Consider the following 14,420-nt stretch of genomic DNA (forward strand, 5'->3'; position numbering starts at 1 on the left):
TGTATTTTTTAACATTTGGAGACCCTCCATGTTGTTTTCCATCCCCATGAACAGTATACAAGGGTTCAAATTTCTCTGTTCCAACACTTGTCACCTTCTATTTTACTGATAGTAGTCATCCTAAGGGCGCGAGGTGATATCTCATGGTTTTGATTTGCATTCCTATTATGATTTGACATGTTTAGCACCTTTTCCAATGCCTGATGGCCATATATTTACTAAAATTTAGTTTGAGACAAGGTCTTGCTATTATAATTCAGGGTGGCCTCAAAGTCAGCTCGGAGCAATCTTCTGGCCTCAGATTCCCGAGTCCTGGCATTACAGGCACGTACTACCTGGCCCAGCCAGTTCTTTTAATAATGTTTTTGCTCATCATTAGTTTTCCTTGTTTCTGATTTAACACACGCAAACTAACCAGTCCTCAGCTTCACCTTGGAAGGAGCAACAGCGAATGGCTGAGAAGGCTGCTCATGACTGAAGCATTTACTACTCATTTTCTGATCAAGTTGGCTGCTTTTGTCACAGTACTGACTGATGGGAAGCATAAAAGCAGAAAGAAACAGAAAACTGACTGATTAAGAAAAATGAAGAAACTGGCTGAAAAACATCAAAAGTGGCAGAGATGGTTTAAGAACATTGTCAATGGTAAATAATGTAACAGACAGCTGTAGTAAACAGCTCTATGATGCACTCAAGGTGTACATAACATATGTATTTCAGGGAGAGCCCTCAGAAGATTCCTCCACATGAAATCTCTCCATCTGAAAAGCTCAAAAATTCAAATTCTAAAAATTATTATGTTTTTCTACCTAGGAGATATGATTTTAAAGACTAATAAAAACTTTCTTACTGTTTTTGTGTCTAAATTGCTTTTTTTGACACTACTATGGATTGAACTTAGGTCCTTCACACTGAGCTAGCTATATCCCTAGCCCTTTTTAAACATTATTTTGAGACAAGATCTCACTAAGTTGCTAAATTGCCTAAGCAGGGCTCAAACTTGCAAATCTTTTTACCCTCAGCCTCCCAGAGTGCTGAGATTATAAGTCCTGTGATACCCAGTATATTTTTGTGTTTAAAAATTATGATTTTGAGTTGATTGTCTGTTTCACATGATTCTTGTGGGTTTGTCTTGTCACATGAAGCTGTTCATGGAATGTCCCTTCTTTCTCTATCACTTTAGCCACCATACTTGATCTTCTGTTCACAGAACTAGAAGGATCAGGTACACAAGCAAGAGAGTTCACATGTGAGAGCCCCAGGGTAAGCTTGACAAGACAATCTCCATTAATGATCCTAAGGCTAAATTTGTTAAGAGCCAAGCATTTCCTTAGTAGCATACATTCAAAATCTGCTTTGAACAACTGATACTCTTAGAGTCATTTATAAATAAAAAATAACAGTCCCCATGGCCTAAATTGATTGAAAAAGCAGCCCATGAAACTATTTAACACCACAACATTGCATTCCAATTTCCTGTCAAAGGCAACAGCAGTTTGGCCCCTGCAGCACTCATAGGCAGGAGGCATCTTCACCACACATACATACCTGGGTCCAGGGCCAGCCAAGAAACACCAATCCCTCACAAAACCAAAGCCACTGGGATCTTCCCCCAGCTCACCCTGGAAGCACAAGAAAGGCACTGCATTATTACCAAAAAATAGGTGTTTAAATTCACCGAAATAATGGTGATGGAAGAAGGATGAACATTTCAGGGGCCAAGGCAGTATTCTCTCATACTTCGCCACTTCATCCTCAAAGCTCCAGAAAGTGCTCTTAACCCCACTGCACTGAGGAGGAGAAAGGTCCAAGGTACAAAGTAGCAGTCAGGGTCTAAACTTCGGTCTGTGTCACCAGGTGCCCTCCTTACCAAGAGGTTTCCCAAGTAAGGGAACTCTGATGACGATTATCTCCCGAGTTCAAAGAACTGCAATATGTGAAATATGATGATGATAATGAATTCAATGAGCCAAGCTTTTGAAACTGCAGCAGGGAAATATGGGAGTGACAGGGCAGTTATTGAATTTTGCAAAAGCTCAAATGTGCTGAATTACAGTTAGAAAAGGTAAGAATTAGATTTATAATCAGGCTGGGAAAAATTATAATCTCTGGGGAAAATCTCACCTCTGTGCTATCAGTAACTGGGACTTTTCAAGAGTAGCTTCTGTTTTTAGTAAGGGTACACGCTGGTATCCTGAAAGGATTGACAGTATAAACTGATAATGTGAAATCTGTTCCACATGTTTTTATCCATGATGAAGATGATTAATGTTGTTAGTGATGAGAATATATTTAAGTCTCAATTATTTATAATAGGACACTCAGAAAACAAAATTAAATTCAGGTGTGATGTCTAAGCTTTACTATTTTACCATTTACTCTGTCCAAAGTGCTAACTGCTCTTCACTCTCCTTCTCTTTTTTGCCCCAAGTTCGTGGTGGAGGTATTAATAAGCAATGAAAATAGTCAAAGGTGGTCATGGCTAGTGACAAAACAAACAATTGGATATGGTTAATAATGGTACCTGCCCTTTACCAGGCAATTAACTGTGTGCCACAAACTCTGCTAAGTACACTGCAATGCAAAAAGTATGTGTCTAGAATATTAGACACTTGATATTTCTTTTATAATGTATTCTTTATAACAATGTAACTGCACCCCACAGAAGTATTTAGTCCACAGTTAAATAAACTAGGATTCAAGCCAGGATCTCTTCAAAGATCAAGATCTTTCCATAGAATTTCAAGAGATTAAGTGGAAGCTGGGATGGATGCAATCAGACTTGAATACTTTTTAAAAAATGAATTTCACGTGTTCTGATTTGCTCAAACCTCACTCGAAGGAAAGGGAATTTCTATGCTCCAGAAACCTTCTGTTCTTCCCCCTTACTGTTCTTCTGTGTTATGGATGTGCTCCTAATGCAATCAAGTAAATATGTTTTCACATTCTACTAAGCCTTTGTATTTCACCGTGAGAATGAATCTAACATCTGTGTTCAAATGATTGGACCACTGGAATGTCAAGCTTAAACTGATATGTATGTATGTATAACATAAAAGAAGTAAAACCCAGTGACAGGCTATTAAGAAAAAAATGTTAAATTTCTTGTCACTCAAAAAACCATTTGGACAGAAAGAAAATGCCTCCTCAGCCTGGCAGAAGGCCAAGGAAGGTAAATTTCTATTGCATTTCTTGCTTTGATGTAGGTATATACACAGTGCCAAAGACTTAAGTTTCTATAAACTGGTAAGAAACATATACAGTATTTTAGAGCAACAAAGGATAAGGTAGTGGTTATGGGAGAAACAAGTTATACCAACTTGTTAGTCATCTAATTTATTTTTGTTAGTTATTTCAAAACTGATTTTAAAGTTCACAAGTTCTTAGCATATTGGACTATCAATCCTTACTATTTTTAGTAAATAGTATTCTTAAGAATATCCCGATATCTTTGATGAAATTGAAGGTAACAATACTCATTTAATTTCAGGTTATTCATTACAAAATCATTAAAAAGTAAAAATTGAAAGTCCATGTTAAAAAAACCTTTGTTATTTACACATAAATAGCAGTGATGTGTTAAAATGAAACCAACTTATTGGCTGGTATTTTCAGATATTAGGTCTCATCCCATTCTTGTTTTTATTCAAGGAGAGCACGGTAGACGGCGAACCTTTCAGACCTTTCAACTATACCAGCCGGTGGCTGTAGCATACATGCTGTGGGTTCACCACCACTGAAGGAGCTTAAAAGACTCTATAGCGTCAGGTAGTAAAGGGTCAAAACATCACTCCCTTATACCCCTAATGAAATCCTGTATGCTCTCTGTTGCACAAAGATAACGATTGCATCTACCTCATTATACAGGCAACAGGCTTAATTTTATACTTGTAAATGAGTACAATGCTTGGCACACTGTGAAAATTTGATCACTATCAGATTTTTGTAACTTCAAATTTTGTAGAAAGTTGACTTTGTTAATTATGCCTCAGCTTAAAAGAGTACTTACAGAGAGGTATCTTTTTAGTAACTGTATCTACCACAATCAAGCTGCATCCAACATTGTGGTGCCAAGCACTAAGCAAATGCCTCAGCAATTAAATAATGCTTGTCATACCATCTTGAGCTGAATGTGAAGTCTCCAAATACAGTGAGAACTGGAGAAGTCTCTAACTCAGCATCTGGAAACAAATCCTACCAGAAGTCTTATTTCTCCAAAGAGTTTTTTTTATAGTCTCTGCTATCTTTTAATCTATGCAAGGAAGAAGCATAAATTCCTGTCTCTGAAGCAGAATGTTTGGATCTTTTTTTGCAACTTTGGAGGGCCCACAACTTTTAAAGGTTTTCCAAGGTCTCACAAAAAGCAAGTGGAAAAAGCCAAGAGTCACATATGCACTTGAGTTCCTTCATGACTATCTGTTCTGCAATTACACCTTTCAAATGAAGAGAATTAAAAGAGACCAGATGGCTGCAAGTGTCCCACACTGGCTAGGGAGAAGCCCCCAGTGTCAAATATCTGATCAGGCCTCAGGCATTATTTCAGGCCCAAGAATGGTCATTTGTCATACACAGAGGAAACGATTTCCACGATGACCTTACACACTTGCAGGCAGAAAGTGTGTTCACTAACAGAATTTCGAAAAGGAGCTATACCCTTGCTAATAGCTTACATGGGTAGAGTGCATGCTTAGTTCACTTAAGTCCTTGGGTTCAACACTTAGCACTAAACCAAACCAAGCAGAAACACCAAAAGCTTATACAATTCTGCTATATTAGCAGATAACTGGCAAAGCTGATAGCATGCTGGGGATGTCACAAACTAAGGCAGCACTAGAAACAGACTCCGTCTTTTGGTTTTACTCAGGTGTGTAAGCCTCTTCAAAATCACTAAACCTTTAGAATGAAAAATTCTTTATTAAGAAACATTCACAAAAGCTTAATAATAGCACAATTCCTTGAAATTAAAAAAATTTAAACCAGAATATAAGAGCCCAGTTGCTACATGGTGAAGTTTAGTTTCATTTGAAATTTACTGTTTTCTTTTTTAAAAATTTTTAACCACAGACAAGGCAGGCAATGTAAGGAACAAACTTGGCCACAGACCATTCCTTTAGTCAGGCAGGGATGCTTGCTGGGTGGGAAAAGGATGCTCGAGAATTTTCCAGACTATATTGGCACAAAGCAGCACAAAAGTATCTTGTGAAATACCGCCTTCATTGCTTCATTTTTGCCCAGACTAAATACTAGCCAACTACGGTACTCCTAAAAGAATATCTAAATATTGCTCTATGTTCAGCTTCCAAAAAAAGTTTTTCAAATAATATACTTAATTGGAATTTGCATGTGTCCCTTAACTACAAAACCTATGTTTTAAGACTATTTCTCAATTGATCAGGCTTGTGAAACAGAGGGAAAGGCAAGATAATATTGACAGCTGCCCAACTACTTCGCCAAAACAGAATAATGACATTTAATGGGGGTTGAGTTGTTTCCCCCCTAGGTCTTTCTGTAGAACACCAAGAAAGATTAAAAAGTTTGGATTGCTATGCAGAAAACTACTTAAGTCCATCAAGCTAGCTAAAATTTCCTGTTACACGTAAATTTGTGGTGAATTTTAATAGTAGGAAAAAGAATAGCACACTGTTTTTCATTCTGAAGGAAGAAAACAGCTAATGAAATTATAGAATTGCCTCTATTGATTTTTTGCTGGATAGGTTTGTCCCAGAGAGTGTTTTTCTGGGTAATTTTGAGCAGAAAATTGCCAGGAGATACAGTATTTTCTCCCAGTAGACTCATTCGTATCCCTTCCCCCTTCCCCGCCGCGCGCATATGTATGTGTGTGTGTGTGTGTGTGTGTGTTTCAGAAATACTGAAGCAAACCTCCCAGCCGGTAGCTACACAATCTTTCTGTCAAGTAGTTTTCTCCTCTTAAAGTCTCCAATCAGCATTCCGCCACCCTTTATAGCCTGCTTTAAATCCCACCCACTCCAAAAGTAGTTCTCTTGGGGCTGGGGATTTAGTTCAATGGCATAAGTGCCTGCCTGGCAAGCACAAGGTCTTGAGTGCGATTCCCAGTACCACATTTTTTAAAAAAAGGAGTTCTCTTGGACCTCAGCTAGAATTACTCACTTTTCCTCCTGTAGCATATTAGCATATCATTCACGACCATTTCCACAGCACTCACCATACATTCATATTCCTTCCTCAGCTGTGAACTCCAGGAAAGCATGGGCCTTTCCTTCTTATTTCCTTCAACCCCATAATTCAGCATTTTTTAGACAACATGTGCTCTACAAATGATTGCAAAATGGCAGACTTTTCTGCAACCAAAAATAGGAGAACCAGAGAAGGGCAATAGAGGGGCTCTTTCTCTCCTAAGCTAACACACAAATGAACTAACATCTCAGGTGTTAAGGCAAACTAATGACCTCTAGCAAAAGTGAACTGCTAAAAATTACTTATGGAAAAAAATATACTACTAAGAATCAGGAGCTCAGGTTCTGGTTCTAGCTTTGCTTGAAATTTCCACAAGACAGCACTTTATAATTGTTTTTTAGTTTAAAGCCTTTAAATTTCATGTGAAAATTTCAAAGTCCCATTTTCCTACCCCAGTAAGTGGGAGGCAGAGACATAGGTTTGATATGGGCAATATAATGTACTCTACACCACAGGACTGCTGTGAGGATGAATTATGAGATAAGAAATGAAAAGCATAATTAGCCCAAGGGCAGGTACATACCTAGGTGAGGGCCAGGAACTCAACACCAATACCTATCAATAATTCTAGTTATTTTGTAGAGGCAAAGGAACACAAAAGATACAAAGTTAAAATCTTCAAAATAACAGCCACTCTCTATTCATGGCGGAGAGGTTGGATAGATGGAGAGGAGGTAGATAATCTCTGAACTTTTTCAAACAGTGTATTCTTGTACTGATGGGTAGATGATGTCCTAAAAGGGGGTATATATGTGCACATACATATACACACATACACACAGATGTACAAAAATTGATATATCTCTATAATATATGTGTATGTAGACTAACGAAAAAAATCATCTCATGAAAACAAATGCTCACTTTCTGCATTCAAAGAAAGCCTGAACAAGAGTATGTAGTAGGGAGGCAGGTCCCATTAACGCAGTGCCACGGCTAGAGCGACTGCGGCTTGAGGTGGCCCTTTTCCTTCAACTTGCTGCATTCCAACATATCTGAGTATGTTAACCTATTTAAACAGAAAGTTAAAACGATGTATAAAGGAAAATACTTGTATTTCCTTGTACTTGAATCTTTGCCACGTTAAAAATGGAGTAATTTGTTACAATGTAACTTTACTTTCAGTTAATAAAGCAACCCAAACAACGTGCCCACCCCCATTAATACTGCCAGAGCCAAAGGGACCTACCTGGTGCCTGTTATCTGCAGTGGGTGAGGACCTGGACCTTGTGTGGACAGGAACCGCCTTGACTTCCGAGCGCTCCAGTAGGTCCTCAGCTGATGCAGACTTTGCTGCTGGGGCTCCCCGGGAAGATGGCCCTCTGAGGGTGTGGTCCTCATCTGGAGTGCTCCTCGGCCTACTATGTGCTGCAGCTGCACGGAGCAGCTCCCCTGGAGTCCGTGGAGCCTGGGAGTCCACTCGCAGGAAGCGCCCACCCGCGAAGGAGTTGCTGCGATCTCGGGGAGCCCCCACTAAGGGCTCAGCAGCACTGCCAAGAGGGGGGCCGGGGCGCGCGCGGGTCTTGCGCCGCACGTAGTCAGCCAGTGCGTTCTGCTGCAGCCGCTTCAGCTCCGGTCCGGATGGGCCACGCACAGGGCGCGGCCCAGCATCGCCCGCAGTGATGCCCACCTCATGCATGCGTCCTGGCTCCGAGTAGGAGCGCGCCTTCTGCTCAGGCTCAAGGCGGCGGCGCGGGCCTCGGCGGGGGGCTGGTGCAGGCCTGGCAGGGCCACCCTCAGAAGGAAAGCCCTCGGCTGGGGCCCCCTCAGCGGGGCCAGCGCTGCGCCTCTCCCGCGGGCTGTGTGGAGATACCCAGGCCCCCGCGCCTCGCAGCCCCTCGTGAGCTGATGCTGGCCTCCTAGGCGCAGGCGCACTGGGCCCGAGGTCACGGCGCCGGAAGGAGGTGGCGCCCAGAACGCGGGACTGAGCGTCCTTGAGGCTGTCCCTGTAGGTGCGGCTGCAGGGCGGCTCAGGTGTGCTGGTGCCCAGCAGCTGCAGAGCACTCTGGCTGCGAAGCAGTCGGGCGTCCTGCTGCGGTGTGAACTCAACGGGCCCCCTTCGCCATGGGCCCCGGGGCTGCGGCCCTGCTGTCTCCCACTCAGACTCCCTGACAGCGTCATCACCATCACTTCCTGCCTGGGAGCCATGGATGCCAGACTTTGCGTTGGTGTCCCGGAAGTTATTCCCAGGAGCACCGGAAGTTGGGGCTGCTTCGCTGGGCCTGTAGTGATAGCCCAAAGCAGAGCCTCCAGCACTTGGGAGTCTCTGACCCCTGTGCTCTCTCTGCTCGATCATGGAAACTTTCTCCAGCACTGAGGAACGAGACTGTCCGGTGGGAAAGGCCTGTAGGGCTGAGACGCAGCCTGAACTGAGTCTCCTCGTGGTCAGGCCAGAAGTCTGCTGGTGGGCTGGGCTGGGAGGCTCTTCACACCGGGGGTCTGAACTGTGCACAGAGGTCGTTGCACTGGCTCTCCCATCAGGCCGAGTGTAGGAAACTGGCCTGTCTGAGTGGCCTGTGTGGTCACCTTTGCTCTCAGGGCCTTCTACCTTGGTGTTGACTGCACAGTTAGGCCTCCCACTGGAAGATCCCACCTGGGCTCCCCCTCCTAGCTCCAGACTGCTTTGCTTTCTGAAGCTCTCTGGAATGTTCTGGAGAGATGAGAAGGCTGACCTGGCCCTGCCAAAGTTGCCTTCTCGCTCCAGCTTTGGCCAGAGATTGGCATTATGATCTTCCTGAAAATCACGTTCCCAGGATTCCAAAGGCCCGGAATGTCTCTTTTCTTCACCCACCTGCCAGGCCTGAGCCTGAGTGGATTTGAAGCTGTGATGATTAGAATACAGTTTGTTGCTAGGAGCACTCTTCCTCTCACTAGGATGTGGGCTGTTGCCTTGGGGAGGTGTGAGACGGTTGTTCAAGGAGGAATCCTCTTCATTTTCAGGCACTGAAGAAAAATGGACTTTGTAGGGGACATTCTTGGCTGTAGTTTCTGGTTTCCTTTCCACTGGCAACAATGAATTATGTTCTTGGGGCTGGTAGAAGGCAAATCCAGGCTGGCTGGCTCCATTCTGGTTCCCATTCTCATCGAAGGCATCTATTCTGCTGCAGGCTTCCTGTGAGGCTGTGTATGCACTCTCCTTGGCCAGTTCAGGATAAACTGTTCCATTACTGTTTATAGAAGGCTGGGGCACCTGGGCAAAGTGTGGCTCCAGGGAAGGTACAGGGTAGATGCCAGTAGGCAGCAGAGGTTGGCCAGGCTGGGCCTTCTGAGTATAGTTGTGCTTGGGCTTCACTGGTGGGCTGTTCTCTGGACTCCTCTCCAGTACAGTGTGCAACTGTTCCTCGATAAAGGGAGCCTTCAGGGAGCCTAAAGAGTGTGCTGGAGGCCAGCAAAACCGTTTCTGATCCAGGCTTGACAAGGAGCTGGGCCGCTCCCGGTGCCGAAAGGCTGTATAACTGTCACTCCGAGCTGGGGGCAGAGGCGCACCCACTTTGTGTGGCAGGTTGTCTGTGGCAGTCTCTAAGGAACTGGCACGCTGCTGGCTCCAGGAAGAGGATGGTGCTCCTTTGCCCCAAGCGCTATTCTGCCTCTCATCATTGCCCTGGCCATTTGCTGATATTTGGGACTCTCTACCCTGGAAGAGCACAGCTGAAGAGTTCACCTCATACTCAGCGGAGACTCCCTTCCGGGGATCATAGACTGTCTTGACATAGCGAATATCTGCTTGCTTCATCCCTTCTAGGAGGCCACCTCGGGCAGTGAGAGTGTCCATAGATCCTGAGCGCTCTCGGCCAGAGATGCCAGGGGGTGGGTATTCTAGGATGCTAGAACTGGTGGAGAAGGAGCTATATGCCGAGTCCCTCTTGCTGTGGAGGTGGCTGAGCTGGTCAATGCTGCTGGTGGACTTGGCAGGGGAGAGAAGACGGCAAGGTGGGTAGCCTCCACTGGGCTCCAAGCTCTCCATGCTCCCCTGGGAGCTGCACCGGTCAGGACTCCGCCTCATATAAGCATGGTCATAACTGGAGAAGTCACTAGTCGAGGAGCTGAAAGAAGGCGAGTGGAAGCAGTCAGCACTACTGAGCAGTTACCATTTAGCAAGCCTACAGCCATAGGACTAGTGTAAAATGTACTCTTATGCAAGATGTTTGGTTTTTGGAGGGGTGGGTAAAAAGGGCCATATTTGGGCTTTGCTCAGCTCCTCTGAGGCACTAACTGCCCAGAGCTGCAGTTGATGTGCCTCTAATTACTCACTCAGATTTGGTGCAAGAACAGGGCCCACAGAGGAAGTCATGGCCTTTGGGCAGAGACAGCACACTGAGGTGATTTGCTGCGCTGGAGATGACATTATGCATATTACAAGAAATGAGAAGAGGAAGAACAATGATAGGGACTGAAATTTTTTGTTTTGCTTTGTTTTTTTGAAATTTTGTGTCTATTGTTTTGTCTCTTTGTGGGAAGAAAGAGGCTGAGTGAAAGAATAGGCACATGAAGGGATGAGAGAGACTTCTATGCACAAGTATGTTTTTAGTAAGGATCTTTCCTTTTAAAAGAGTTAAAAGCTACACCCCGGCAATCTTCCTACAATCTCAACTGCACTAGAGACAATTTGTGATTAAAAAAAAATGCTAAACACAAAGCTAAGTGACAGAAATACACAGAGAAATTAGAGTTAAAAAAAATAAAAGCTGAAGAAGAAAGTAAGAAAAGAGAAGGAAGCTTTAAAAGAAGTAGCCACAGGAGGATCTTGAGTGCTGGGATTCTATTACCTACGAATGACAGTGTACATTTAGAAGGGTAAGACTTACAAGCTTCTCCTGACAGTTTTCAGACTCTGGCTAGGAAAAGCGATAAAGACTCTCAAACTTGGAAATTTCAAAAAGTTGCCTCAAAATAAAATTACTTACAGTTAGCTAAAAAAAAAACCTCTTAAAACTCAATTAACAAATTCCCATTAAAAAAATAGGCCAAAGGCTTCATTAGACACCTCACCAAAGAAAAGATACAGATACAACTAAGCATATAAAAAGATACTCCCCGGTGTATATCATTAGGGAGTGGCAATCTGAAACAATGGATTAGAAAGGCTGAAATCCAGAGCACCGACATAGATGCTAGGACACGATGCAGAAAAATAGGAAGTCTCTTTCACTGCTGGTGGGAATGCAAAATGAGAAAGTCACTTTGGAGGATAGTTTGGCTGTTTCTCATAAAACTAAACATATTCTTGCTGGGCATGGTGGCACATGCCTATAATCTCAAGCAATTGGAAGGTTAAGGCAGAGGTTATCTGTGATTCTGAGCTCAGTTACATAGTGAGTTATACAGTGAGTTCAAGCTGGCCTGAACTACATAGCAAGACCTCTCAATCCAAACCAAGGTCAGACATGGTGGTACATGCCTGTAATCCCAGCACTTGGGATGCTGAGGCAGGAGGATCGCTGTAAGTTTGAGGCCAGCCTGGGCTATAAAGTGAGTTCAAGGCCAGGCAAGTTCAAGGCATAGTGAAACTGTCTCAAAAAACAAATAAACAAAAACCCTCAAAACTAAAACAATCTAAAAGTATTGTTATATACCGGAAGCATACTCTGCTATATTTTGGATGTGTTTTGTCCCCCAAGGGTGCACATATTGGAAGTTTGGTCCCCAGAGTGCTGATATTAGGAGATAGTGTAGAACCTTTAAGAGGTGGTGCTGGTGGTACATGCCTGTAATCCCTGTACTCCAGAGAGCTTGAGGCAGGAGGATCACCAAGCTTGAGGTCAGACTGAAGTATATAGGGAGATAGTCTCAACCTCCCACAAACCCCCCTCTCAAAAAAACAAGAAGTGAGGTCTAGCAGGAGGCTTTTAGATCGTTGGGAGGGCTGTTCTCAGAAGGCAATAAAATAACTCTAGCAGGAGCTCTAGAAAAAGTGAGTTCTAAGAGCAAGTACAACATCTGAATTGCTCTAGGCTTCCTATTTCAAGGTGTGATCTCTTGTGTCTTCTCACTGTTGCCACACCATTGACCAGGACATCATCAGAAGCTACACCAAAGGGCTGTCCAATCTTGAACTCCTAGCCCCCAAACTATAAGCTGAATAAATCTCTTTTCCTTATAAAGTAACTTGCCTCAGTTATTCTGTTTTAGAAATGTCCAGCTGTTTTAGGTACACTCCTTGGTATTTACCCAAAGGACCCGAAAACTTATGTTCACATAAAAACCTGCACATGAATGTTTATCGCAGATTCACTGAAGTGTGCCAAAGGTGCTTGGAAGCCTAGGGTGCTCTGGAGTAAATAAGCAAACAGATGAACTATGATCTACCCAAACAATGGAGTATTATTCAGTGCTAGAAAAAAGGAACTGCCATTCCATGAAAAGACACAGAGGATACTTAATTGCATATTACCAAGTAGAAGTTAATCCAAACATGCTACATATTACATGATTTTAACTATATGATACTATGGAAAAAGTAAAAATTTGGACACAGTCCAAAATCAGTCGTTTCCAGGGGTAGAAGGAGGAGAGGATGAATAGGTACAGTATGGACAATTTTTAGGGCAAAGAAACTACTCCATCTTATATAATTATGGCAGATATACTTCATTATAAATTTGTCTAAACTCACAGAATGCATAACAGTAGCGATGACCCATAAGGTAAATTGTGGATTTTGGATGATGTCAGTGCAGTTTCATGAATTGTAACAGACATAGTATTGTGGCGGGCATGCTGTAATGCAGGACCCTGTGCATATGTGAGGGCAGAAGAAAGTTAGGATACCTCTGTACCTTCCATTCAGTTTCATTATGAAGTTAAAATTGTTGTAAAAACTAAAATCTATTAAATATATCTGGGCTAGGGGTGTAGTTCTGTGGTGGAAAGTTTGCCTAGCAAACTTTATCTAATCTCCAACAACATAAAACAAAACATACCTATTTATCTAGAAGGAGACCATACTGGAAGGAATAAGTGGTTCAAGACTCAAGTAGCAGTCTCCATATTTCAAACTGTTTTTTAAAGAAAGCTAAATCACTAAGAGTTCTTGCCTAAAAAGTGCACTTTCAAGTGAATAGGCATTGAGGCATATTAAGATTCACCATGGAGCTGTTATTACTATATTTCCAGACATAATCTAAGGAAATATGATAGCTTACTATTCAACTGTGTGATTTGTTTTGTTTTGTTTTGAGACAGGACTCACTATGTAGTCCAAGCTGGCCTTCTGAGTACTGGGATTACAGGTGTGCACTATCATGCTCAGCCCTGTGACAATGTTCTATCACTGGGATATCTCCAGAGAATAAGTCTAAAAGACTAAAAGGATTATATTGAGTCTAAACATGAGTGGTTGGACATGGTTCCCATGTTTATAATCTCAGTTACTCCAGAGGTTGAGATAGGAGAATTGCAGGTTCCTGGCCAGCCTGATCAACTTTGCAAAAACCTTTTCTCAAAATATATAAATGGGTTGGGATACATCTGAGTGGTAAAGTGCACTTGGGTTACCCCCCCCCGGCCCCAATTCTCTCCTAAAACACAACCACTACCACCACTACCACTGCCAAAAAAAAAAAAGCAAACCCATAACAAACAACAAACTAGTGAAAAATGCAATGAAAAGATAACATTTTCAACAAAAGGTAATCAAAAGAGTTAATCAAAAGAATAATTTTTTTTCTATGAGAGAAAATCACCTTACTGAATAGCGCACTCTGCTGTGGAAGGAGACGCTCCCTCCATCTCCAGTTGCCCTCTCAATGGAGAGGCTGTGTTCCACAAGCGTGAGATCACCCAGTTGGAGATAATAACCTATTCTGCTTCAGTGTATCTCCTCCATCAGAAGATTCAAGCTAACACTTCAGGAAAACAGAACCAGGTGGCCCCATAAGGTGGCTGTCTTATAGATAACAGTCACTGCTTAACACATTCCCACCAGTTTGAATCATCAGTAGTACACATAAGACTGTCCGTGTAGTGGCTGGTACCATTGGTGACACATCCAATCACTTTTACTGGTCTTTTTACTAATATAATTTTTTTAATTTATAAAAGTCTATGAATGGACCAAATGTAGTTAGTAGCTTAAATCTGAATAATTATTGCTGAAATAGAATTATTAATATGATTTGTACCAATCATTGGTGGTTCAAGCCAGGAGGAACCAATCATACTCAAATCAAGGCCACCAGGACATGAGACAAAGGAATTATAGCCCT

At 42.7% G+C, this 14,420-nt stretch overlaps 1 protein-coding gene across 6 annotated transcripts in view; it reads right to left on the reverse strand.

Moving 5' to 3' along the window:
* The window catches only part of Shroom3 (shroom family member 3), a 315,135-nt gene that overhangs the window by 25,459 nt on the left and 275,256 nt on the right, over positions 1 to 14,420 (reverse strand). For all 6 annotated transcript variants that reach the window (XM_013141402.3, XM_063247226.1, XM_063247228.1 and 3 more), the window contains 2 exons: positions 7,406 to 10,259; positions 1,549 to 1,622 (listed from right to left, as the gene is read on the reverse strand). In XM_013141402.3, the coding sequence (XP_012996856.1) occupies positions 1,549 to 1,622; positions 7,406 to 10,259 (2,928 nt within the window). The remainder of the gene's footprint in view (positions 1 to 1,548; positions 1,623 to 7,405; positions 10,260 to 14,420) is intronic.

This window comes from Cavia porcellus, unplaced genomic scaffold (genome assembly GCF_034190915.1).
Source record: "Cavia porcellus strain 051 isolate PalLab524CR breed Dunkin Hartley unplaced genomic scaffold, mCavPor4.1 scaffold_4, whole genome shotgun sequence".
Taxonomy (NCBI): domain Eukaryota; kingdom Metazoa; phylum Chordata; class Mammalia; order Rodentia; family Caviidae; genus Cavia; species Cavia porcellus.